The sequence below is a fragment of the Osmerus mordax genome, chromosome 26 (genome assembly GCF_038355195.1).
Source record: "Osmerus mordax isolate fOsmMor3 chromosome 26, fOsmMor3.pri, whole genome shotgun sequence".
NCBI classification, from domain to species: Eukaryota; Metazoa; Chordata; class Actinopteri; order Osmeriformes; family Osmeridae; genus Osmerus; species Osmerus mordax.
The window spans coordinates 1,247,053-1,273,879 of record NC_090075.1 but is presented as its reverse complement, the minus strand read 5'-3'; the positions used below and the strand labels follow the sequence as shown (position 1 = coordinate 1,273,879).

General features: G+C 51.8%; 3 protein-coding genes across 4 annotated transcripts; 1 reads left to right on the top strand and 2 right to left on the bottom strand.

Moving 5' to 3' along the window:
• The first annotated feature begins 505 nt into the window (after positions 1-505).
• On the top strand, positions 506-13,681 carry spata6 (spermatogenesis associated 6). Of its 2 annotated transcripts, none has more exons than XM_067229887.1 (11): positions 506-643; positions 1,064-1,201; positions 1,321-1,369; positions 1,529-1,570; positions 1,957-2,081; positions 2,375-2,455; positions 6,776-7,033; positions 8,012-8,129; positions 8,312-8,477; positions 12,695-12,788; positions 13,106-13,681. In XM_067229887.1, the coding sequence occupies exons 1-11, from the start codon at positions 551-553 to the stop codon at positions 13,292-13,294; spliced, it is 1,353 nt and encodes a 450-aa protein (XP_067085988.1). In that variant the 5' UTR covers positions 506-550; the 3' UTR covers positions 13,295-13,681. The 2 variants fall into 2 exon arrangements, with proteins under 2 accessions (XP_067085988.1, XP_067085989.1); XM_067229888.1 differs by having other exon boundaries at positions 555-643; positions 1,051-1,201.
• A 1,442-nt stretch (positions 13,682-15,123) lies between these two features.
• On the bottom strand, positions 15,124-20,036 carry dnttip2 (deoxynucleotidyltransferase, terminal, interacting protein 2). The gene is made up of 7 exons (XM_067230082.1): positions 19,957-20,036; positions 16,857-19,432; positions 16,528-16,666; positions 16,152-16,247; positions 15,779-15,943; positions 15,452-15,561; positions 15,124-15,259 (listed from the first exon to the last, which is right to left on the bottom strand). Exons 1-7 carry the CDS (start codon positions 20,029-20,031, stop codon positions 15,163-15,165), a joined length of 3,258 nt encoding a protein of 1,085 aa, XP_067086183.1. The 5' UTR covers positions 20,032-20,036; the 3' UTR covers positions 15,124-15,162.
• A 338-nt stretch (positions 20,037-20,374) lies between these two features.
• On the bottom strand, positions 20,375-26,354 carry gclm (glutamate-cysteine ligase, modifier subunit). Its single transcript, XM_067229768.1, has 7 exons — positions 26,048-26,354; positions 25,399-25,464; positions 24,314-24,398; positions 23,960-24,016; positions 23,322-23,524; positions 22,933-23,047; positions 20,375-22,144 (listed from the first exon to the last, which is right to left on the bottom strand). The coding sequence occupies exons 1-7, from the start codon at positions 26,171-26,173 to the stop codon at positions 21,975-21,977; spliced, it is 822 nt and encodes a 273-aa protein (XP_067085869.1). The 5' UTR covers positions 26,174-26,354; the 3' UTR covers positions 20,375-21,974.
• Between the last annotated feature and the right edge of the window lie 473 nt (positions 26,355-26,827).

Sequence of the window (26,827 nt, the reverse complement as noted above, 5' to 3'; positions counted from 1 at the left end):
GACTTGACGCCTGACTCGAATTAAATGTTTGAAGTAGATCGAGTGTGACACATCTACAAACTCCATGAGGCCTTTAAATGAAAAGCTCATTTAAATTAGATTTCACCACATGCTTCCACATTTCCAAATGTGCGTGGAAGATTATTTTTGCTTCGTGAATGCATTTTCCTTTCAGTTTTTCAGTAGTGCACTGTAGCCTGTGTTTATTTTGCCTTGGTCATATGCCTATGTATTACTTGAGTCACTTAAATCATAAAGGTTTGTGATAATGGTGCTTTGTTAATTTCAATGTCAATGCACCGTTTATGGTGTGGATATGGATGAGCCGTGAATAAAATATGTAACCACATCATCTGCGTCAAATATCAAAATATCCTCAATGATCCGTTTGTCCTGATTTGTGCTGGTTTGTGCATAGCTTAAGTTTCTCAATAAATCAAAAAGTTTCGGTTCCCTCTGAAGGTCACATGACAACTTCCCGGTTTCCTTATTGTTGGTGGCAGCTATGGCAACCAAGTAGCTAGCCTAGCGCGTTAGCAGATGTTTGAAAATGGGTCGGTTGACTCCTCAAAAGAAGAAGCCTTTTTCGGTTAGAATGAATCAAAAATCTATGAAATGCACCGTGCGCGTGAGAATACAAGCTGTAAGTACAACGATTGTATGTGGACTAAATTAGAGCTAGTTAGCAAATGCGCAAGATGCTTTAGTTTAAACAAGTTGTTGTCATGCTGTTAGGCTAGCTAGCTAGTTAAATCAAAGATAAAACTGACAACGTTTTAGATAACCTAATATACTTTGACTAGCTAACAAAAAGTTTGATTTGTTTATTTACTTAGTTTAAGACAGGGCCTAGAATCTGCCTCAAATTGCCCCGCCCTTACCTCAAGATAGCTAAGAAGGAGCCTGGCTACTGTGCAGTAATGCAGCAAGATAAGACTTATCTGAAAGATACTAAGTAGCGCAAGGATTACAATATCTACTAGTAAGCAGATTTTGTCCAAGTAATTTTTCTGTGCTAGCTAGAAATCACGAAAGCCGTTGACTAAACAGAAAGCGTCGGCAGATAACTTGTCCCGGAGTGGTGCTGCCCTGCAGCGAGAACGTCTACCTGAGTGTTTGTGTGATGGGCCAGTACCGGAAGACAGGCTGCCTGCCTCCCGCCTTCCCCCTTCTCTTCCATCACAGCATGGAATTCGTCAAGGTACCACTAGCCTTTTCACGATCGAGTCTATTCTGTACCCGCGGCTGTGTTCACAAATGATCAATTTGAGCCTTTACGTCTCTGTTTTTATCCTTTGTATGGCTTCCCCCTGTCCCTAGACCTTCTCTGGAGCATTAGATCCCAGTGACATAGCAGACCTACTGGAAGGTAAGAGGCTGAAAATACAGGATCACATCTCTCTGCACCAAGTCTTCTGTGTTGACTGTCACAGTGCTGATGAAGGCTGTGTGTGTGTGTGTGTGTGTGTGTGTGTGTGTGTGTGTGTGTGTGTGTGTGTGTGTGTGTGTGTGTGTTGTCCCTGACCAGCTGACATCACAACCTTTGAGCTGATTCAACTCCTCCCTCCAGGTATGTCATTTATATTTTAGTCATTTATCAGACGCTCTTATCCAGAGCGACTTACAGTAAGTACAGGGACATTCCCCCCGAGGCAAGTAGGGTGAAGTGCCTGGCCCAAGGACACAACGTTATTCTGCACGGCCAAGAATCGAACCGGCAACCTTCTGAGTATTAGCCCGATTCCCTAACCGCTCAGCCATCTGACTCCCCTATGTCATGCATCACTGTGTTAGTGATGTCACTGTGACATCACTGCATCACGACCAAAACACACTGACCTGCTGTAAACCGTAATAGATGGCCTGGTGTATGATGTCTTTTAAAACTGCAAATCCGATTTCCCTCAGGCGGGACAAATAATATAGGAAGTTTAAAGTGTGTGTGTGTGTGTGTAGAGGGTGAGGTCCTGGCCACTGTAGAAGCAAACACGAGAGAGTTCCTGTACCCAGGACCCAGACTGACGTGGCGAGCAGGTGCTCCTGAGAGAGAGATTCTGATGAAGAGATCCATCACTTTCCCGGTACGCTTCTCTCCAGCTCTTCCTCCTGCTCCTCTTTCATCCCCCTCTCTTCCTCTACCTTATGTCTTGTTTCTCCTCTTCCTCCTCGCCTCCTGATGCCATATCTGCTTCACATCTCCTAAACCATTTTTCTCTCCCATCTCGTTTATTTTCCGCCAGAGCACGGTAATTGCAGATTTGTAGATGTGTGTTTTGTAAATGGATCTTCCAGGCCGTGTTCCTATCTGATGCCTCCCTCGTGCGTGTGCCTCCATCTCCCTGTTGATGGCTTGTGTGTCTGTTCTCCCCCTCAGGGAATCTCCCCCAAAGTGGAGTTTACTACCACGTCCGTCATCCAGGAGTCTGATGGGAGAGATATCAAGCTCGCCTCGCCTGTAAGTCCACCATCTCCTTCTCAAAGTCTTTAACCCTTGTGCTGCCTTCGGGTCACATGACCCGAAGGCAGCACAACGAACCATCATTGTGTTGCGACAACTTTACCCAATACAAAAACAAATACAAATAATTTTCTTTTAACCTTTGCAATGTGGGGGGTCTGAGACAGCCCAACGGTTAAAAGAAAATGCTTCACTTTGTTTTTGTATGCTCTAAAGTTGTCGCAATACGACGGTGGGTCACAATGACTGATGGGTCAGAATGACCCGAAGATAACACAAGGGTTAAACCAAGACAGTCTAAAACTTAAGGTGTGCGCTTGACTTACTGCTCTGTCGGAACAGAGATTGCACTTTTCTGAACAATTTGGTGGGTTCTGTTGTACCTTGACGGGCTAAATCAAGCATACTTGGGATACGCAGTGTGTCGGCGCAGGGCTCCTGGGTGTGGGGATACGCAGTGTGTCGGCGCAGGGCTCCTGGGTGTGGGGATGGACTGTGTGTCGGCGCAGGGCTCCTGGGTGTGGGGATACGCAGTGTGTCGGCGCAGGGCTCCTGGGTGTGGGGATACGCAGTGTGTCGGCGCAGGGCTCCTGGGTGTGGGGATACGCAGTGTGTCGGCGCAGGGCTCCTGGGTGTGGGGATGGACTGTGTGTCGGCGCAGGGCTCCTGGGTGTGGGGATACGCAGTGTGTCGGCGCAGGGCTCCTGGGTGTGGGGATACGCAGTGTGTCGGCGCAGGGCTCCTGGGTGTGGGGATACGCAGTGTGTCGGCGCAGGGCTCCTGGGTGTGGGGATACGCAGTGTGTCGGCGCAGGGCTCCTGGGTGTGGGGATACGCAGTGTGTCGGCGCAGGGCTCCTGGGTGTGGGGATACGCAGTGTGTCGGCGCAGGGCTCCTGGGTGTGGGGATACGCAGTGTGTCGGCGCAGGGCTCCTGGGTGTGGGGATACGCAGTGTGTCGGCGCAGGGCTCCTGGGTGTGGGGATACGCAGTGTGTCGGCGCAGGGCTCCTGGGTGTGGGGATGGACTGTGTTGTGCTGGAAGAGATGTGTTGGCACCCAGGAAGCCCAGGGGCTTTGGCAAGCCCAACAGGGAGAGTTGGCTGAGCACTTCAAGTAGAACGACCTTGTATGACTTCCCACCAGTCCACAGCCACAAACACACACTAAGTGAATTGATTTTCTGCCTGCGGACCATGGAGGCAGTGTCTGATCATGTCACTGATAAGCACTCAATGTTTCTGTCAGCCTGGCCCTATCCCTTAGACAGGCACATGGGGATTCTCCCTGGTGCTCTATAGAAGGTTATTGTCTGTTATTCTCTCTCTCTCTCTCTCTTTTCTCTCTGTTTTCTTTCTGCTTTGCGCCTCTTATTGTTTCCATGGCTACTGCCGCCCGTCCATCCCTCGCTGTGTTAGCGGCCAGGTTCTGAAGGTATCTGGCCTCTCTGTGTGAATGTAATTACAGTGGGACAAATTAACCAGGCTGATGCCCCGCCTCTGGCCCTGCTGCCTCTGCTGCCTCTGGCCCTGCTGCCTCTGCTGCCTCTGGCCCTGCTACCTCTGCTGCCTCTGGCCCTGCTGCCTCTGCTGCCTCTGGCCCTGCTGCCTCTGCTGCCTTTGGCCCTGCTGCCTCTGGCCCTGCTCCCTCTGGCCCTGCTGCCTCTGGCACTGCTGCCTCTGGCCCTGCTGCCTCTGGCCCTGATGCCTCTGGCCCTGCTGCCTCTGGCCCTGCTCCCTCTGGCCCTGCTGCCTCTGGCCCTGCTGCCTCTGGCCCTGCTGCCTCTGGCCCTGCTGCCTCTGGCCCTGATGCCTCTGGCCCTGATGCCTCTGGCCCTGCTGCCTCTGGCCCTGCTGACTCTGGCCCTGATGCTCTGCTAAATACACTCTGTTCAGCTCACACAACAGCTAACTTAGTCAGTCAGTCAACCAGCCAGCCAGGGATCCAGTCACCACCAAAACCATCCAGTTAGTCAGCCAGTCAGTCAGTTAGCCAGCTAGTCTGCCTCGCAATCAACCAGCCAGTCAGGCAGGCAGGCAGGCAGACACATCAGCAGGCAGGCAGAGTTGAGTCTCACCAGCAGCAGGCTCCAGGCTCTCCTATCTCTTCTGCGTGTCCTTTGGATGTAAAGGGCACCTGGCGTTCAGACGCATCAAATCTCCATTTACTGTAGAGCAGGGTGGAGCACGGCAGCCTCCCACACTGTGTGTGTGTGTGTAATCCCCTCAGTCACGGCTTCACTCCTACAGGGCTGTCTGGAACACAGCAGGAGAGCGAGAGATGAGGAGAAAGAGAGCGAGAGATGGGGGGAGAGAGATGGGGAGAGAGAGAGATGGGGAGAGAGGGAGCGAGATATGGGGGGAGAGAGATGGGGGGAGAGAGATGGGGGGAGAGAGATGGGGAGAGAGAGAGATGGGGAGAGAGAGAGATGAGGAGAAAGAGAGCGAGAGATGGGGGGAGAGAGAGAGATGAGGAGAGAGATGGGGAGAGAGAGAGATGAGGAGAGAGATGGGGAGAGAGAGAGATGGGGAGAGAGAGAGATGGGGAGAGAGAGAGATGGGGAGAGGGAGAGAGAGGGTAAGCGAGAAAGATATTCGTCCATTTTGGTCGTCCAGGGGATGTGTTCATGTTCAGTCCAGAGCAGGAACAGGCCTCACCTGCAGGTCCATGCAGCCTGCAGGTCCATGCAGCCTGCAGGTCCATGCAGCCTGCAGGTCCATGCAGCCTGCAGGTGAGGCCTGTTCAGTCCAGAGCAGGTCCATGCAGCCTGCAGGTGAGGCCTGTTCAGTCCAGAGCAGGTCCATGCAGCCTGCAGGTGAGGCCTGTTCAGTCCAGAGCAGGTCCATGCAGCCTGCAGGTGAGGCATGTTCAGTCCAGAGCAGGTCCATGCAGCCTGCAGGTGAGGCCTGTTCAGTCCAGAGCAGGTCCATGCAGCCTGCAGGTGAGGCCTGTTCAGTCCAGAGCAGGTCCATGCAGCCTGCAGGTCCATGCAGCCTGCAGGTGAGGCCTGTTCAGTCCAGAGAAGGTCCATGCAGCCTGCAGGTGAGGCCTGTTCAGTCCAGAGCAGGTCCATGCAGCCTGCAGGTGAGGCCTGTTCAGTCCAGAGCAGGTCCATGCAGCCTGCAGGTCCATGCAGCCTGCAGGTGAGGCCTGTTCCTGCTCCACACCGCAGTCATCAGTTTGAATGGCGCTTGCCAAGGAGCAGTATGAAGTTCTACTGTGAGCACCACGGGGATGAGGAGGTGTGTGTGTGAGTGTGTGTGTGTGTGTGGGGGGGGTCTTTTCTCTCTCTCCTAATGGATTGTCAGGATCGCCATCACACTTGACAGGCCACATTCCTTCTCCTCTTTTCTCTTTCTCAGAGTTAGAATAATAACAACCCTTTCAAACTGTCCGTCCGTAGAGAGAACGGGGTAAATCTCTGTCTTTCTCTCCCTCTTTTTCTCTCCCTCCCTCTCTCCCTCCCTCTCTCCTGCTGGTTTCCCAGCCAGCTGTCTGCTCCTATTCTCTGGTTGTCTGTCTCACTTGGCTCCTGTTTGCCTGTGTGGTCGTCTCCCTACACAACACGGCTGTGGACTTGACACGCCGCCACTGCTTTGTAAATGTCTTCTGTCTGTTTTCTTTTTTCCTGGGACTCGATTTGCACGTCTTTGAACCCGGCGCAGGTTTCTTGTTTAATAAGCTGCTTGTGACTGAGGCTTTGTTTGGTCAAGGGCAGACCTGCTTCATCACCAGAGTCCAACATCGCTCTCTAATCTCATCTGACAGACAGACGACCCTCAGCCAGGGACACTGACCCCCACACACACACACACACACACACACACAGGAAGCGGGAGAGAAGAGACAGAGAAGATAATATAAAGACAAAATGAAGAAGGACAGAAAATAATTCCACTTTGTTTTAATGGCATTAAATCGGTCCACTCCAAATGGCCAATCTCAATCTGGATTTATTTATTCCATTTGCTAAAGATAACTGTAATGTGCTTAGCTTGCTCAATTAGCCTTTAGAATAGATAACCTTTTTTGTTGTTTTATACTAGCATGTAATGCCGTCGTTATATTAGTCCTTTTTTTACGTATTTATCCCCAGTGCAGGTCTCTAGGGTCTGTCCTGATATTGAGTTTTGAAACGATGTTAGCGATGCAAGCCATCCTGTAACCCAGGTGATATGAAATAAACCGCACTGTAATTTTTGCTTATTAAACCTTTGTCGAAGGCTACCTGAACTACATGGTAGGGAACTCAGTATTGCCACGGTAATCATGTGCTCATAAGCATTCCCTTCAAAATCAAATGTCATCTCCTCTCCCCAGGCCTGCAGTCCTGCACCGGCCACGCCCACCCCACCTCCGTCTCCGGGCCAACGGGGTTCCTCCCGCGCAGTGGCTGATGGGAGCTGTAGTCCCAGCGGGTACCAGAGGCCCACGGTGGCGTCTCGGAGCCGCGCCCTGTCTCCATACACCCACCGTAGGATGTGCCAGCTGTCCTGGGACGCGGTTCAGAGGCTGGCTCACCTCCGCCTGGGCCCACACCACTTCCGGAAGGAGACCGACACCCACACGCCCTTCCTGGTAACCTAGGGAGACCGACACACTCACACGCCCTTCCTGGTAACCTAGGGAGACCGACACACTCACACGCCCTTCCTGGTAACCGAGACACAGAGATCAGGTTCGGGGAATCCCGGGTCCTGGGGAGCAGGTAGCCCCGCCCTCTGTCCTCTGATCCTGTAGGTAGCCCCGCCCTCTGTCCTCTGATCCTGCAGGTAGCCCCGCCCTCTGTCCTCTGATCCTGCAGGTAGCCCCGCCCTCTGTCCTTTGATCCTGCAGGTAGCCCCGCCCCCTGTCCTCTGATCCTGCTCTTAAACCCCGTCAGGAGCCCCAACATCAAAGCTGCCCTTCCTGGAGCAGGAGGGGGGGTGATATCAGAATGGCATTTGGAGTGAGACGACCAGGCCCTTTGTGGCGAGTAGCTTTCACGCTCAGACGATCCTCGGGGCCACAATTAACCCACATGGTCAAGTCAAGCCTCGATTAACAAATAGTTACCTATTTAAGTAGCTCGCCGCACACCGAATGCATTATCGCTGTGTACTTTAGAGAACCCCGACACCTTGTTTGTGTGTGGAGCCGATGGCGTAGCTCCTGTGTGTGTGTGTGTGTGTGTGTGTGTATTGCTGTGTAATTGCGTTGCCAGCGGTGGAATTGCGAGGCGCGAGGGTTGACTTGGCCTGGCCGACAGGCACCAGAACAGGAGGGCTGGCAGGAGCTGCGGAAAGTCTCCTACTTGCAGATGACCTTTCTGTGACCTTTGCAGGGAGGTGATTGATATTGGAATGGAAAGCAAACACGTCAGGATAAACGAGGTGTGCGTGTGTGTAGGAGTGTGTGTGCGTAGGTTTGCGGTATGTTCCTTATTATAATGCCCCTTTGTTTGTCTGACATATGAGTCTTGAGGCTGTTCACTGCAATCTCCGTTAACATGGACAGTGACTGCTGCTGCTGCTGTGTTGTGTTGTGTTGTTGACCTTGTGGTCTGCTGTTTCCCAGGTGCCCCGTTCCCTCAGCTCCTCCATGGTAGAGTCTCCCTCACCTCGTCTCACCACGCCCAGACACACACGCAGTCTGCACTCCAGCCTCTCTCCAGGCCGCACCACCCAACACACAGGTACTGCACACACATACACACACCACCCAACACACAGGTACTGCACACACATACACACACACACACACCACCCAACACACAGGTACTGCACACACATACACACACGGGTACTTGATGTCTCAGCCAACCATCATCAGGTGAGATCTGTCAAACTGACCCTCTCTCTCTCTCTCTCTCTCTAGACTCCTCCCTCTTGGGCTCCTATAGGCCAAAGTCTGGAAGGAAGTCCTCCAAACAGGAAGTTCCCAAAACACCCTTGAGAGGAGCCCCGCCTCCGCCAGCCCTGTCCACCCCTGGCTCCGCCCCCGGGAGACCCCAGGCCCTCAGTGGCTCCTCCCTCAGAGAGAGGTGAGGGCGTGGGATCAGACTGGTTTCCTTCTTTCCAAGTTCTCTTGGTTAATCTGTCTCTGTTCCAGTCGTGTTAGATCTCGTTACCAGTCAGGAGAAACACTCTCAGTATCCCTCTATCCATGTTACGATCTCTAGTTAGAGGACAGGGATTCAATACACAGTCTCCAGGGTCAGGTGTTCAGGTGTACTCAAACTATCATTTGAAGGTATATGAAACACATTGTCATTGGCCGGATTCTAGCCAACTTCCTTTCAGGTGAACTTAAAAAAAAACAAATCAACAAGCTTTTCTGTTTTCATAGAATCTTCTGGAGAATCTCCCAGCTGGGAGCCATGTCGGAACCATCTATGTTTGCACAAAAGATGTAGAAAGGCTTGCAGCTGTAAACCTGCCGCTCCCATGTGAATTGCCAATTATGTGGTATTGACAAATCCCACTGCTGGTCCCGAGGCCGGCCAAATACAACAGAACCGTCGGTGCCCGCGGTGAACGTCAGTTCTGATCTTTGTTTTAATCACCCAGCTCGCCATCCAGGAGCGACACATTTTCTCCCTTGCTCTCTCTCCCTCTCTCTCTCCCTCTCCTTCTCTCCCTCTCCTCTCAGATGACAGCGCACGATGCTCAATCATGTTCGGTCTTTACTTAAAAAGCAAGAGACCAGGATCCCTGAAAAAGAAAGAGAGGACGGAGAGAGGGTAGAGAGAGAAAGAGAGAGGGGAGAGAGCGCCATCGATTGAGCTTCAGCGAGAGCCTATGTGTTTGACCCGGCGATGGTTGCCAGCCAGCTTTTAATACATTGCAAGACCTCGCCATCGATCAGAGCAGGCCCCCCCCCTCCTCTGGCATCTGTTTGTTTATTTGTGTTCCCCACACACCCTCCGCCCTTCCCAACCTCTGTCTCTGTTCATAAGTAAACATTAAAATCGATAGACAATTTTAAGCGCCAAAGTAAATGGAAGGAAATGAATGATGCCCGTCCGCCCTGGCTTGAAAACAGACAGAAGAGGCAGGGGGGGGAGGGGTCGTGGGGGGGGGAGGGGTCGTGGGGGGGGGAGGGGTCGTGGGGGGGGGAGGGGTCGTGGGGGGGGGGAGGGGTCGTGGGGGGGGGGGGTACAACAGACAGAAGAGGCAGGGGGGGGAGGGGTCGTGGGGGGGGGGGTACAACAGACAGAAGAGGCAGGGGGGGGAGGGGTCGTGGGGGGGGGGGGGTACAACAGACAGAAGAGGCAGGGGGGGGAGGGGTCGTGGGGGGGGGGGGGTACAACAGACAGAAGAGGCAGGGGGGGGAGGGGTCGTGGGGGGGGGGGGGTACAACAGACAGAAGAGGCAGGGGGGGGAGGGGTCGTGGGGGGGGGGGGGTACAACAGACAGAAGAGGCAGGGGGGGGAGGGGTCGTGGGGGGGGGGGGTACAACAGACAGAAGAGGCAGGGGGGGGAGGGGTCGTGGGGGGGGGGGGGTACAACAGACAGAAGAGGCAGGGGGGGGAGGGGTCGTGGGGGGGGGGGGGGTACAACAGACAGAAGAGGCAGGGGGGGGAGGGGTCGTGGGGGGGGGGGGTACAACAGACAGAAGAGGCAGGGGGGGAGGGGTCGTGGGGGGGGGGGGGTACAACAGACAGAAGAGGCAGGGGGGGGAGGGGTCGTGGGGGGGGGGGGGTACAACAGACAGAAGAGGCAGGGGGGGGAGGGGTCGTGGGGGGGGGGGGGTACAACAGACAGAAGAGGCAGGGGGGGGAGGGGTCGTGGGGGGGGGGAGGGGTCGTGGGGGGGGGGGGGTACAACAGACAGAAGAGGCAGGGGGGGGAGGGGTCGTGGGGGGGGGGAGGGGTCGTGGGGGGGGGGGGTACAACAGACAGAAGAGGCAGGGGGGGGAGGGGTCGTGGGGGGGGGGGGTACAACAGACAGAAGAGGCAGGGGGGGGAGGGGTCGTGGGGGGGGGGGGTACAACAGACAGAAGAGGCAGGGGGGGGAGGGGTCGTGGGGGGGGGGGGGTACAACAGACAGAAGAGGCAGGGGGGGGAGGGGTCGTGGGGGGGGGGGGGGTACAACAGACAGAAGAGGCAGGGGGGGGAGGGGTCGTGGGGGGGGGGGTACAACAGACAGAAGAGGCAGGGGGGGAGGGGTCGTGGGGGGGGGGGGGTACAACAGACAGAAGAGGCAGGGGGGGGAGGGGTCGTGGGGGGGGGGAGGGGTCGTGGGGGGGGGGGGGGTACAACAGACAGAAGAGGCAGGGGGGGGAGGGGTCGTGGGGGGGGGGAGGGGTCGTGGGGGGGGGGGGTACAACAGACAGAAGAGGCAGGGGGGGGAGGGGTCGTGGGGGGGGGGGGTACAACAGACAGAAGAGGCAGGGGGGGGAGGGGTCGTGGGGGGGGGGGGTACAACAGACAGAAGAGGCAGGGGGGGGAGGGGTCGTGGGGGGGGGGGGGTACAACAGACAGAAGAGGCAGGGGGGGGAGGGGTCGTGGGGGGGGGGGGGGTACAACAGACAGAAGAGGCAGGGGGGGGAGGGGTCGTGGGGGGGGGGGTACAACAGACAGAAGAGGCAGGGGGGGAGGGGTCGTGGGGGGGGGGGGGGTACAACAGACAGAAGAGGCAGGGGGGGGAGGGGTCGTGGGGGGGGGGGGGTACAACAGACAGAAGAGGCAGGGGGGGGAGGGGTCGTGGGGGGGGGGGGTACAACAGACAGAAGAGGCAGGGGGGGGAGGGGTCGTGGGGGGGGGGAGGGGTCGTGGGGGGGGGGGGGTACAACAGACAGAAGAGGCAGGGGGGGGAGGGGTCGTGGGGGGGGGGGGTACAACAGACAGAAGAGGCAGGGGGGGGAGGGGTCGTGGGGGGGGGGGGTACAACAGACAGAAGAGGCAGGGGGGGGAGGGGTCGTGGGGGGGGGGGGTACAACAGACAGAAGAGGCAGGGGGGGGAGGGGTCGTGGGGGGGGGGGTACAACAGACAGAAGAGGCAGGGGGGGGAGGGGTCGTGGGGGGGGGGGGGTACAACAGACAGAAGAGGCAGGGGGGGAGGGGTCGTGGGGGGGGGGGGGGGTCGTGGGGGGGGGGGGTACAACAGACAGAAGAGGCAGGGGGGGAGGGGTCGTGGGGGGGGGGGGGTACAACAGACAGAAGAGGCAGGGGGGGGAGGGGTCGTGGGGGGGGGGGGGGTACAACAGACAGAAGAGGCAGGGGGGGGAGGGGTCGTGGGGGGGGGGGGGTACAACAGACAGAAGAGGCAGGGGGGGGAGGGGTCGTGGGGGGGGGGGGTACAACAGACAGAAGAGTGGAAGCAGGAGATTAGGCAGGGGGGGGAGGGGTCGTGGGGGGGGGGGGGGTACAACAGACAGAAGAGTGGAAGCAGGAGATTAGGCAGGGGGGGGAGGGGTCGTGGGGGGGGGGGGGGGTACATTCCCTCAGAGGGAGCAAGGAGCACGCATAGAGGAGAAGGAGATGAAGGGTTTATGACTGGAGAGGCAGATGCCCCCCAACGCCAGCTCTACCCTTCACCCCTCATGGGGGGGGGGGGGGAGGAGGGGGGGGGGCAGGGGGGTACCGTGTCCTTGCTGAGTGTTACCAGCAGCATTCGTCTGATTGTAGATGGAGAACAAGCTCAGCCATGCTTGACCATCCGTCACTGTTCCTCCCTGAGAGACAGCGGCCCGGACTCCAGTCACTTGGTCTGCCAGAGTATTTAATAACCCACCATTTTATTGTATTATTGTACTCTGGAAAATTGTTTTATGGTGAGAAAAGAACATTTATGTTGGTTGGTTTAATGGATTGTTTTCTCAATGCAGGGTTTTTCATTTGTAAGGGGGACAAATTATAGAGAGAGAGCAGGGAAATTCTAAACAATTTATACTGAATTACCTTGAACGTTCACCTAAGTGTTATATAGTATGTGTGTCCTGTGTTCTGCTGTTGACTGTATCAGTCTCCCTGCCCTCCACCCAGAATCTTCCAGAATCCTCTCCCCTTAGCACACAGCACAGACTAGTGGACAAACTAGGGTACTGCCCTCCACAATCCCTCAGGAATCTTGGAATATTTTCCCACATTCAAATGTTATGTTTGATGCTAAAACTCACGTTGATAGATAATCAGGGGGTATTTAACTGTGGTATAGTCCATAATTGATATAAAGTATAGTAACTTGTGAATAAGAATGTTACTTATCCACAGATTGTTGCCTGATTTTCTCTTGGTGTGTGTCATGGTTTGGCCAGGTTCCAGAACAGTCCGTCCAGCCCCTGGGAGGAGATCCACAGCCGAGTCCAGAACATTCTGCGGACGCACCGATCACACAGGAAGCTCAGCTTTGTAAGTCTCCCGCAGTCCACGTCTCTCCTGTTCTCTCCTCAGCTGTGACGTCTCCTCCGCCCCGCAGTTCATGTGCTGTTTACATTTACATTTAGTCATTTTAGCAGACGCTCTTATCCAGAGCGACTTACAGTAAGTACAGGGACATTCCCCCCGAGGCAAGTAGGGTGAAGTGCCTTGCCCAAGGACACAACGTCAGTTGGCATGACCGGGAATCGAACTGGCAACCTTCGGATTACTAGCCCGACTCCCTCACCGCTCAGCCACCTGACTCCCTGTTTGCCCCCTGTGTGTGTGTGTGTGTGTGTGTGTGTCAGGATGATGAGGAGGAGGGCGCACACAGCTCCACAGCTCCCCCAGGAGAGATGTCGAGGCCCCTGGATGATGGACCCTCCTGGAATGGCCAAGTGACCCACTGCAGAGGCACACCATCCAGAGCCGTGTTTGAGCAGAGCCTGGGGAACATCTACCACGACATGTACCAGCAGGCCTCCAGCTCCACATGAGGGAGGGATAGAGGGGCTGGTGGGTCTGGTTGGAGGTCAGAGGTGAAGGTGGATGAGATGAGAGGTGGGTGTGTGTGTGTGTGTGTAAGAGAGAGAGAGATGATTGGGGGATGTATTTACGGTGCACCTGTGATGGGTGGGAACACGCCCCCTACTGAAGGACTACTAACCAGCCAGGCCCCCTACTGAAGGAGCCAGGAGGGACACGGTTATTTGTATTGCTGGATGTCAATGAATTGGGGGGAAATGCATTCAAGAGATGTAAGCATAAAGACTTAACTATTAGTGTTAATTGACCATGTATTATTGATAGTTCACTAATCAGTCTTAACATTTGTATTTTTGTACCAGTGATTATTTTTCTCTCTCAATCATTAAAAAACAATTCTACCAGATTCTACTATTTTTTTTAACAATATAATAGAAATTACCAAAGGGGTTAGCATGTGTGTTTTGGATGTGAAAATGACCAAAGGGGTTAGCATGTGTGTTTTGGATGTGAAAATGACCAAAGGGGTTAGCATGTGTGTTTTGGATGTGAAAATGACCAAAGGGGTTAGCATGTGTGTTTTGGATGTGAAAATGACCAAAGGGGTTAGCATGTGTGTTTTGGATGGAAATCAACAAAGGGGTTAGCATGTGTGTTTTGGATGTGAAAATGACCAAAGGGGTTAGCATGTGTGTTTTGGATGGAAATCACCAAAGGGGTTAGCATGTGTGTTTTGGATGTGAAAATGACCAAAGGGGTTAGCATGTGTGTTTTGGATGTGAAAATGACCAAAGGGGTTAGCATGTGTGTTTTGGATGTGAAAATGACCAAAGGGGTTAGCATGTGTGTTTTGGATGTGAAAATGACCAAAGGGGTTAGCATGTGTGTTTTGGATGTGAAAATGACCAAAGGGGTTAGCATGTGTGTTTTGGATGTGAAAATGACCAAAGGGGTTAGCATGTGTGTTTTGGATGGAAATCAACAAAGGGGTTAGCATGTGTGTTTTGGATGTGAAAATGACCAAAGGGGTTAGCATGTGTGTTTTGGATGGAAATCACCAAAGGGGTTAGCATGTGTGTTTTGGATGTGAAAATGACCAAAGGGGTTAGCATGTGTGTTTTGGATGTGAAAATGACCAAAGGGGTTAGCATGTGTGTTTTGGATGTGAAAATGACCAAAGGGGTTAGCATGTGTGTTTTGGATGTGAAAATGACCAAAGGGGTTAGCATGTGTGTTTTGGATGTGAAAATGACCAAAGGGGTTAGCATGTGTGTTTTGGATGGAAATCACCAAAGGGGTTAGCATGTGTGTTTTGGATGGAAATCACCAAAGGGGTTAGCATGTGTGTTTTGGATGGAAATGACCAAAGGGGTTAGCATGGTTGTTTTGGGGGAAATGTGTTTCTGTGCATGTGGATGAACAGTAAGGCTAAATGCTGGTTAAACAGATGTTTATTGGACAGATGCAAGTAGAAATGGACAACATGCTCATTACAAAATAAGCTTCAGATAACCGAAACCAGTTACTTGTATTGGTCATAACATTTTCTAAAATGTTGTCTACATCACCATACCATCACTTTTAAAACAGCAGTACATTTGTCTTAGTACATAGTTGTATTTCATAGTAGTCATATTTGTATTTCCATTTTCACAATTGATATATATATAAAAAGAGTTTGTTTATGTACACCTGAGCATAAACATCACAGGGTTTCTCCTGTGTGTGTGTGACACGTGTTGTGAACTCATAAGCAATGTTTCCAGTAACACTCCTCTCTAGTGTCGTCTGCCCAAATACAAGCTGCAGCGTCTTGTACAAAAAAGGTACAAACTCTGGATAATATCTTAATCTTTATTACACCACACTGTTTATAGGGTCATTTCTTTTTCTTTTTCAAAAATCTGTTCCTTTTTCTGCCAGACCCCAGAGCAGCCTTCTCTGTCATGATCTGTTGATACTTCTTCTTGTTAGTGCTAGAGGGCAAAGGAGACAAAAACATCAACAAGGAGCATTTTACATCTGTGAAACATTAAACGAGTAAATGACCGATTGTAAATGAAAGAATCTTTGAATGCTTTGTGTATAAAGGTGAACTGCAAAGATGGTGGAACAGCACCACCCTGTGGCTGGAGGTAAGAGGTCTGACATGCAGACATGGAACATACTGTCTGAACTCTGCATCAGCCAGCAGCTCCTCCACCATGGTCCTCTTCCTGTCCTTCTTGGGGATCCGGGAGTGATAGAAATCCACAGCACTGTCCGCCACCGTGCCCATCTGAAGCATGTAACACACACCCACAGTAAGTTAAAGGTATTAAACCCATAGGCCCAGTTTCCCAGATATGGATTAGCCTTGTCCTAATGTAAGAGAAGCACTCAATGATTTCCATCGAAAATATTTTTAGGCTAGGACTAGGGTTTTAATCCATGTCTGGGAACCCGGGCCACAGAGAACGCCATCGAGGCAGAGCTGAGAGCAGTTGAACTCTGACCTGGAAATACTTGGGGAATCCATCACGGTCGTTCTTCTTGTAGAATCTCTTGGGGTCCATGGCTGCTCGCATCTTCAGGGCTTTGAGGTCTCCCTTCAGCTCCGTGGTCATCTCAGGAGCCCTCATGTTGAACCAGCCGTCTCCTGTGGTCTTCTCCCTCTCCGCCTGAAAGTGGGCGAGATAGTATACAACACCATACATCAGTCTTTTATCTTGCACAGAACCTATATCGTTTTTAGGATAGCTAAAGAGCTATAAATATTTTTAATACTTTAAAAACCTGTCCAAGGTGGCAGGGTACAGGATTAAACTATTTGTAGTTCTCCCACTGTTGACTAAATGTCAGTCGAAGCTGATCTTCTCCGAGACTCACCTTGCGCTTCAGCTTCGAGGCCTGCTTGGACTCGCTGTACGGAGGAACCGCGTCCTGCTTCTCAAACTCTGGACCAATCACACTCTTCTTCATCACCTAACCACACAGGAAGTTTCAGTACCACGTTAGACTGATATTTGAAGTTAAGCAATGCATGCTTTTCTATGCCTTACTGCCAGAGGTGACTGAAAATATAATCAATGAGTACAAATTAACCACACTTTAAAAAGGCACCAGTGAAGTCAGGTTTTGAAAATGAACAAAATAAAAACATTTGATAGTTCATGAGATTAAACCCTCCTTTAAGAAGTCTAGTATTTCTTTCTAACTCGGCCCCTTGATACCAGGTGACTAGGAAACCAGGTGAGCGACTCACCTGGTCGTCGCTCTTCTGCTTCTTCTTCTGGGGGTCGTTGCTGGACGCGCTCTTTGGTTTGCCGCCATCGAAACAGACGTACAAACCTCCGAGCTCCCGGGCTCTGAGGCCGGTGTCGATACGGCTAGACAGCTCCATCCTGCGAACACACTCACCTTAGGGACACAGCATGTATGTGTGTGTCTGTACTGTGAATTCTTAACTCCCTGTATGCAAATGAATGTGATGGCTGACATGCGTGCTTGTGAAATGTGACATCTAAGAGAAAATAAATACAAAGGACCCCCAGGGTGAAACGTAGCCAAACATGTCCAGGTGCAGACACTCACGCGTTCTGGCTCTTGATGGTGAAGAGCGCTCTGTCATCATCATCCTCCTCATCGTCACCATCTTCATCCACAAACTCTTCCTCATCCTCTGCAGCCGTCGCCGCCTCTTCCTGGGTCTCTTGGTAAAACCGTCCATCCCGTTGGTCCGGCCGTGTGTCAATCACAAACAGACCGTCAGAGACAGGCACACTCTGTGAGGGTCCGGCGAGGTCTTCATTATCCTCCTCTTCCTCCTCATGCCCTGACTCTTCCTCATCCTCGTCCTCGCTGCTGTCCAGAAGGCTGACCACCTTCGCCTTCTGGACGATGATGGAGTCGTGGGGCTGCTCTGTGACCTCTGACACGACAACCTTGAGCTGCTGGCTGGAGTTCACCTGGATGGAGTCAGGGAGGAGGGGCTGGGGGGGCTGAGGGGGCAGGATAGCGGCTTCCGAACCCGCCTCGAGAGCCTCAGGTGCTGAAACAGACACCTCCATCTCCTCCTCCTCCATCACCACCAACACACTGTCCACCTTCTTCTCAATCACCACATTCACCTCCTCCTGGTTCTCCTCTTCAGCCACCTCCTCCTGCTCCTTCAACACTGCCACCTGCGCCTCCTTCCTCTCTACCAACACATCCTCCTGCTGCTGCTCCTCCAACACCACAACATCCTCCTCTTCCTGGTCTATCACCACCACCTCTTCTTGCTTCTTTTCTTCAACCATGTCCTCCTCCTCCTCCAACATCACCTCCTTCTCCTGATGCTTCTCCTCCAACACCTCTTTCTCTAACACCACCACCTCTTTCTGCTTCTGCTCTTCTGCAACTGCCTTCTCCTCCTCCTCCTCATCCAACACCACCACCACTCCCTCTCTGGCCCAGGCCTTCCCCTCCTCCAACACCACCTCCTCCTGCTCCTCCTCCACCACCACCACTTCCCCCCGCTGGGCCTTCCCCTCCACCAACACCTTTTCCAGCTCCCCTTCTTCCTCACTCAGAACAAGATGGCAGACATCTACATGCAGCTCCGGGCTGTGGGCACGTGATGATGCAGCAACATCCATGGCCTCCTCTTCACACCCCTCCTCTCCTTCTGTCACAGGGACGTAGCACACAGTCACTCCCGCTGTGTCTCCGGGACGGAGCTCTGGTTCAGGTCCAGCTTCTGTGTCCTGTATCATCGCCCCCACATCTTCCTCTGTTGACGCAGCCGAGTGTGACTGCCCCCTCTGCTGGTCATCTGCCCCCACTGCAGGTCCACACACTGCCTGTGTGTCTGCCTGCGATGGAAGCGGTTCACTAGCAGCCTCTGACTCTTCCACATGCGCCTCCCCTGAAACGATCACACTCCCTCTTTGGCTCTCCTCTGCTAGGCAGAAACCTTGGGGGGCATCTGTTTCCTCCTGGTCAATGAGATCAATGAGGTTGATGACCACCTCCTCCTCCTCCTCCTTCTCCTCCTCCAGAGTTAGGGTCACATCCTCAGGGCCGATCGTGGCGTCCAGCTTCGAGTCTTCCAGCACGCTCTCCCCCTCCGCCCCCTGAGACACGCTGACCTTCCCCAGGTGGCAGGTCTTCTCCTCCAGCCCCCTCCTCCTCTCCTCCGTGACAGAGACTACGGTCCTCTCCACCACCACGGACAGCCTGGTGACGGAGACAGCCTTGCTGCTGCTGCTGCTGCTGCTGCTACAGGGGATGCCCCTCCCCCTGCTGGCGCTGACAGACGGGGAGACGTTCAACGAATCGTCTGAGTCCGTCGTCCCAGAGCAGGCATATCGGTGTGCGGTGCGTTTCCGGGTGGACCTCCTCGGCGTCACGCTGGGGCCGGATTCGAAGCCCTCCGAGTCCCACGCCCCCGGGTCCGCCACTGGAGTCCTGGTCCTCCGGCTGGGGGTAGGGGAGCGGGGGAGGTCCGAGGCCTCCTCCAGGTGCATGGGGATGGGCTGGGCGGGGCGTCCGGTCCTGCCCCGGGCAGGGCGTCTGCTCGAGGACGGGGCGGCAGAGAGGCTGGAGGCACAGCTGTCTCCCTCCGACACGTCCCCCGCGTCCTCGGCACGGCGGCTGGCGAGGGAGCGAGCGATGGCGCTCCTCCTCAGGCTCCGGGTCACTCTCTGGGTGTCTGAGACCGCAGAGCCGCACGAGTCCTTCCCCTCCTCCTCAGACTCCACCGGGATCGAGTCTGATTGGCCAGAGCCCGCCGCCCTCTTGGTGCCATGGCGTGCGAGCGGCCCAACCCTGGACACCGACGTCGCCGACGAACAGGAGTCTACATCTGAGAGATCCACGCACGGATTGGACGAGCGTCCCGGTGTCTTCCTCCGCCCCCTGCGCAGGATCGGGTGGTCCACGTCCGATGCTGCGGAGCAGCAGGACTCCGAGTCTGACACGTCTGCCTCGTGTGTGGACTCCAGCCGGTGGGACTGAAGCCTGGATGCCCTGGTTCTCCTCTTCACGGTGGAGCTCTGGTCCTGGAGGGGCGTGGCAGGGACCCCTTCTTCCCCGTCAGCCCCCACCGGGGCCACGGGCAGCTGAGAGGCAGTCTGCTCCCTGTTGGCGGTCCTCCTGCCGGTCCTTCTACAGCTGGATGGGGTAGCCTGGCGAAGAGGGAAGGTTTATGTTACTGTTGGATTAGTTATGTTATTGAGTAAGTCACTCTGTGCAACTGCACACTCGTGAATTGTAACTCTCTTCCTGTTCTATTTAGAAATGTATATAACCAGGGACTATTCAATTATTTTATTTTTTTAATCGGCTGCTACTACAGCGGCTAGCCTGGTGTGTCAATACTGCCGGCCTGGTTTTGCGACTGTTGAACACCAGAACTCAGAAAGCAACTGCAACAGAGAATCGGTTCATAAACGTTACAAAAGCCAGTCAGCAAGCGGGCACATGAATGCTTTAACAAACAAGCATTTCAGAGAGACAAAAACAACGTGCACTTCAACAAACAACTCTCAAACAAAGTAGCGAAGAAACCACGTGAGCGTCAGAACTCCGGCTACCTAGCACGCTAACTTAGCAGCACGTGACATTATCGGGGTGCAACTTCGTCGGATAAACGAATACATTTCTACTCGTATTTATCTAAATATACTCTTGGCTTATGTTGACAACTTACAGATACATCGGCGGATTCATCGGAGTTGGATTTTGTAGGGGAGCACGCGCGTCCTCCTCTTCTGGTCGCCACCATCTTTCTTACGATCCCCTCTCGCTCACTTCCGGTTTAGACATGTGTTCGTGGAGTAGGCTACGATAGACTCGATCAATCAATTTACAAACTACACAACATAGACGAAAAGGTTACATTGGTGTGGGAAACTAAACGGATGCGTTCCCCGTTTAATTCCAGACTTCTCAAATGAACAATAGGTAGCTTGGTATTGTAAATGACTGCCGCTACAAGAACTTAGATTATCCAAGGTTCAAGGAGCAGTTATACGCAATAAATAGGAAGTCTGAAACAAACTGCCCCGTAAAATAAAAACAATAAAAAATCGTTTTCCTATCTCTATACTTTCCACTCCCACAAATCTTTATAAACAACACATCTTGCTTTCATCATTTTAATAAACCCAATTAAAACATGATATACAGAATGAATGTTGACGTTAAATATATTCTTTGTTTACAGTACAACCTTCATATTTTAGACCATGAAACTTTCCAGTGGTATAATGAACAGGTCTTCATGCAAGTCCCTATGTAATTGCAGTACATTTGAGGTTTTCATTATTGCCATATCGCGGGGAAAGAGTTTCAATCTCATACAGACATTACTGTTTGGGGGTAGGACATGTTTTAGAAACAGGCAATAAAAGATAAGAATAGGGTAAAATCTAACAAGAAAAGCATAATAAAAACACATTCAACATGAATAAATGTGTAATATACAGTAGTGTTCAGTGACTACAAGTGAAAACTATTTTGCTTGTTTCAAATGTAATACACTATTTTTAAATTATATCTTAATAATTTGAGTGAAAAGTTAAATCTTTGAAAGAAGTTAATGAGTTTCACCATGGTAGTATGTGGAATGTCGCCCTTTTGCTTTGGTGACAGCAAGTACGTGGGCTCCATAAGGTCGTGCTAAACCTGACGATCCTTGTTTCGCCCAGCGCGATCTGACATGGTCTTGTGATGTGAAAAATGTGTCTTTCTCAGACTTCAAGCCCACATTAAATGTTCAATGTGGTCTCAGAATGATTAACTTTCTCAGACTTCAAGCCCACATTAAATGTTCAATGTGGTCTCAGAATGATTAACCTTAATGTACATGATTTCGTTCTCATAAAACGTAAAAGCATACTTTTAATCAACATTATAAAATACAACTTTTCCCAAAAAATAATGAAGAGTAGAGGAAGTTGCTCATTTGCACAAAAGTGCCTCTTGGTATTGTCAATGATTGCTCTAAACGACAGCTCTTTCTCTCTGGCCAGACTGATTATTTAAACCTATAAAGTCCATACTGTAAAAAAAAAAAGATAAAAAAGAAAGCTAAACCTACATTCTAAAACTGACTTCTTTTTGTGGTACTTAAATCATACAGACTTGTTTCCCAACCCAATACACCCTAGCCTGATAAACCCCACAGGATACTCCACACTAGAGTAATCTGGAGTGAGGTCAGAATCGTTTTTACCAGACACCACATGTCCAGTAATACAAGGACACACAACTCTAAGGGTAGATAAGGAAAAGAGGAGTAGAGAGAGAAAGAGGCACTTCACTGGAGCCTGGTTTTGACACCATGTTGGATGAGAGGTTAGCTACCTAGCATCTCTGTTGTGTACAGAGGCCCTTCCTTGCAGTTGGGAAGGGGGAGTGGTTTGGACTAGTATGCATTGGTCATGATTCAGCACTTTTCTGAAATCTCTCACCGACAGCCTGTCATTCTCTAAACAAACAAACACCCACACACTTGCCAAAAATCTTCCCATCGACACAGCGTGTATAATTTTAAGTCTACATGGAAAGGTGGTATAAGCATGGATGTGTCCATGCTTAACAGCAGCAAAAGGCCTGGCTCACGTGTGTGTGTGTGTCTAGAGAAGGAGAATGCCTCTGCCGCCGGCTTGTCTTCCACAAGTAGTTCTTCTTTGCGGTGTGGCGGCTAACCGGCTAACCGGCTAGCTACTGGCTGTTCTTCCTGGCATGGACCAGGTAGCCCTTGGCCTTGATGATGCCTCTGCTCTTGACGATGATGGAGTAGCGCAGGACCCAGTCCAGACGCCAGTCCTCCACCTGCAGCTGCTTGGTGCTCTCCTGCACCGCCTCCTGGAAGCTGGAGGCCGACATCAGCTCTGGGGGGCGAGGGGAGGAGAGAGAGGGGCGGAGGGAGGAGAGAGAGGGGCGGAGGGAGGAGAGAGAGGGGCGGAGGGAGGAGAGAGAGGGGCGAGGGGAGGAGAGAGAGGGGCGAGGGGAGGAGAGAGAGGGGCGGAGGGAGGAGAGAGAGGGGCGGAGGGAGGAGAGAGAGGGGCGGAGGGAGGAGAGAGAGGGGCGGAGGGAGGAGAGAGAGGGGCGAGGGGAGGAGAGAGAGGGGCGGAGGGAGGAGAGAGAGGGGCGAGGGGAGGAGAGAGAGGGGCGGAGGGAGGAGAGAGAGGGGCGGGTCGAACAATGAGCACTTACACGGGTTATGTCTTTATTCTGGATTATGTCTTCCATGTTGTAACACCATCTCCCTCTGTGAACTGACTGCACCTACAAAATGGTTTATGATGTGGCTGGTTTTCTCACGATGTACTTGGTAATTCACTAACCGCTGAAATGCTTTTAGAACTTAGCACTTCTGATCCTTGTTTATCAGTTGTACTTTGTATGTGTACTTTTTGTATGTCACTTTGGGTTAAACTGTATCAATAAAATGTAAACACAGCTGTGTAATCCCTTTGTGGATCATAAAACACTTGTTAATTCCAACACTCCCACCCACGACAGAGACAATGTTCTTGTAAACACTGGACTTGGAATCTGGCCCTTCCAGGCCAGGGCTAGAGACATGCCTGGACATGAAGAAGCCTTTAACATGAGGACTCAACTCATGAGGAACCCCGTGTGCGTGCGGGGGGGGTGGGTGTGGAGAGGTCGTCACCTTTAGGGTCGTTGTGAGTGAGCAGCTGGATGTCGAACTCCTTGGCGAAGGCTGTGAGGTCAGGAGGCATCACACAGCAGGAGGCCAGGTTCACCTGGTTACTGCTGGGCTTCACCTGGGGAGAGGGGGGGTTACTAATACCACACACACAGATACACACAAGGTTCACCTGGTTACTGCTGGGCTTCACCTGGGGAGAGGGGGGGTTACTAATACCACACACACACAGATACACACAAGGTTCACCTGGTTACTGCTGGGCTTCACCTGGGGAGAGGGGGGGTTACCAATACCACACACACACAGATACGCACACGCAATCACATTCTCTTACCCGCACACATGTATTCCCTCTCTCTCTCACACACACACACCTCTCTCCCCCTCACCTGGGCCCAGTTGTAGAGCTGTTCCAGCAGGTCCTTGTCCAGGTCGGAGGTGCCGATGGCGGCGATCTTGTGGCTGCGGACCAGCGCCTCAAGCTCCTCCCAGCATGGCTGCAGGTGAGCCAGGGTCTGGACCTCCCCGTCCGGGAGGCTAGGGGGCGCTATGATCACAGAGTCCAGCTGAGACACTCCCAGGGTCACACAGGCTGCAGAGGACAAGAGCAAGACAGCAGGGGGAAAGACTAAACAAGTTGAACTCCACGCTGGCCACAATTGGATTTGTTCCCCCCAAAAATTATCACACATTCTTTTGGAGAAAATCGTAGCTCTGACCAAATTAGATTAGAAACACTCTCTTTAAAGAACCACTTGTTTTAACCAAGCAGACCATGGCAGAGCAGAGGTCACCTCACGGGGAGAGAAGAAAGAAAATCTAAAATCTTCTCCTTAGTATTTTAGAATCTTTTGCTTAGCATTCTAGAATCTTCGCCTTAGTATTGTAGAATCTTCTCCTTAATATTCTAGAATCTTCTCCTTGGTATTCTATTAGATGCATGAAGATGCAAGTCCGACTTTATGTCAGAGCATAAAGAGGATGTGGGGAGGGTGGTGGTGTGAGAGAGAAGATGAGGCACACTCACCCAAGTCCACCGCTTCTTTAATGGCCGACTGGTCCGACTCACACAGAAACAGCTTGACTGTAGAGCAACAAGAAATTCACAACAGGATCTTAAAGGGCAGGGTCGGTAATGTTGTTTGCGTGCACTTTTTGTCACATTTGCTTAAATAAACCTCACATCCTGATAGCAACCATACATCTAAAGGTTTGACAGTAAAATGTAAATGAATGCTACATCTGTGGACACCGCAGGTCCGTAATAAACACGACCAATCATTTACTCAAGCAAACATTGCTCATGTCACAAAACTTACCCACTCGGCCTTTAAGACCAGAACTTGAGTGTAAAACAGCCTGGGGTGTGTTAGAACCGTACCTGACACCTTCAGCTCCTCCCTCTCCTCCGGGGTGATGGCCTCTGTGGTCTGGGGGATGGAGCAGTCCAGCGTTTCAGGGAGATCCTGAGAGACAAAACAAACTCACGGATGAGGCGGCCAGTGTGCAGGCCTGGGTCAAACACATACTTAAGGTCGTTGAATATTGCAGAAGAGGGTGGGTGGGGGTGGTTGTCTGGGGGGGATGCCACTATGAGCATAGTGCAGAATATCCCCCAGTCCTCTGTAGAATCACCTCCCCCATCCCCACCCCCCATCCCCACCCCCCAGGCCCATAGATGTGGTGGCGAGGGGGGAGATTAGCTGAGCCCAGCAGAAACATGGCCTCAGGTCACACCAGGCCAGGGGCAATGTCTCCTGCACCCGCCCCCAGCGCAGACACACGTTCCTGGGGGCTTTGGCATCCAGCTCTGCATGAACATCCAGTCTGACAGTTCTCTTTCATCGCGATGCGGCACTCAATGAACTTCCCGCTATGTTGTTTTCTCCACACTGGAATGCTGTGGTCTGTGTTCGTAGTATCCTGATAGTTATGCAACTCTGGCTGATAGTAGCCTATCGGGCTAAATACTTCTTCTGGTCACATGATGTTGAGTAGAAAGGCAGATACAATGGGCTGGGCTGTGCGTTTTATCACAGGTCTGCATGTGGAATCAGGTTGCTTGGGGTAATGAGTGGTGGACATATGACTTACTATGATTCAGTGGCATTAGCCCAAGGGAAACAACTGGCTTCCAGGGTTAACGCTAAGTGACTAAAATAAGATTACACTTTTTTTAATCCTGAAGATAAAGCTTACAACATTTAACACAATATTGTAACAAAAGTGTAGAACGTTCTAAGGGAGTAAATACTAAAGGTAATAAATACATACATAACTGTACACGACAGACTAAACAAACAAACCATAGACTCCAGCCCCTGGGGTTGGTGTAGGGGTGCAAACAAGGCCCGTCCTGTAACATCCCCACAGCCTAAAGCTACTAGAAGTTTTGTTTCCTTGTCACACTCATATCTTGATATGGTGGCAGCATGAAACATTTTCATAATGTTGGCGCTGTCTCACCTTGTCTGTGATGGGAGGAGTTGTGTTGAACCACTCACTCAGGGTGGTTCTGACACAGTCTTGAAGCTGGAGAACAATAAACAGCATAAATAAATGATAGCTGTGTCATGTGAGGGTTGCTGCAACTATGGTAACTGAGTACAGATGATGAGGAACATCAACGCCTCTTCTGATGAGATGCACCTTATCGTCCGTCTCCTTCCTGACCCTGAGAGTGGTTCTCAAAACAGTCAACATTCACGAGGGCTTTTTACGACACACTAGCATTGTTGTCAAATGTTAACATGTAAATCAGATGGTTTTGTTATATAATCTTTGTACAGTAACTAGTCAACTTGCCTGTGACTACAGTCTTTGAGGGGATGATGTGTCAATTGTGTTAAGGCAGAGAGCCAGAGCACACGTATTTCACTGCACACATTTAACACGTCAATAAAAGTTAAGCTTGAACTTGAATTGCAGTCGGTCATTGCTAACGCCGTTAGCTAAGCTAAGCTAAAATTTCCTCCTAAGCAACTAGTTAATTGGTGGTAGCTAGCTAGCTGTCTCATTCACCTGATCTACGACGTTATATGGTGCTTATCTCTGCGCACAATTAATGTCAAATCAAAACTACTACTATCTACTACTAACCAGCTTCTTTTCTTACCTCTTCGCTTGGCGAGGATGGACATTTTTTCTTGAGACGGCTCCGGTTCACTAAATTCCCGGTGTGCAGGTTTAGAGTTGACGCATGGTTCAGAAGCGACTTGGCATTACTGTTGTTGGTCTCCATGTGGGATTCTTTGTATCTAGCTAGTTCTTAACTGGGTGGCAAAACACCGATTAAGGAAGCCTCCCGTTAGCTTTTCTCACAAAAAATGCTGTCTCAGCTAGCTAGATGATTCCCAGCGAGGAGTGACCTCGCTCAGGGTAGTCTTGTCAGAATGACTTGCATATGCGTAATGTTTATTTGGCTAAAGGTATCCCGGCGTGATGGTAGCAAGTGGAACGAGGTACGCCTACTTGCCTACGCAATTCAGATTTGTTGCATTGAAATTCTGGTCTGGACTTTTGAGGACCGGGGAGAATTATTTCCTGGAGTGGATTAAGGCCTAGGAGTGGATTGGAATATAAACTCGGATTTACCACCAGATGACGCTGTGGTCTTAATGTAGTATCCGCCTTCCGTCGCCTTCTTGGGAATAGACCGATTAGATTTAAGGCATACATCCCCCATATGCACGTGTCTGTAGGCTACTCACATTAAAGAACTGGAGCAGCCCCTGTAAAATAGGTCACTGATGACATTTGTTAGGGAACACATTTCCAGTTAACGAGTAAACTAGTTACTAGTCAACTAGTAAACTGGTAAGTGTTTTTAGTGTCTCACATCTCCCCTACGGCCATGGGTGAACAGGAATGTCTCTATTCTCAGTCATGTCGACAT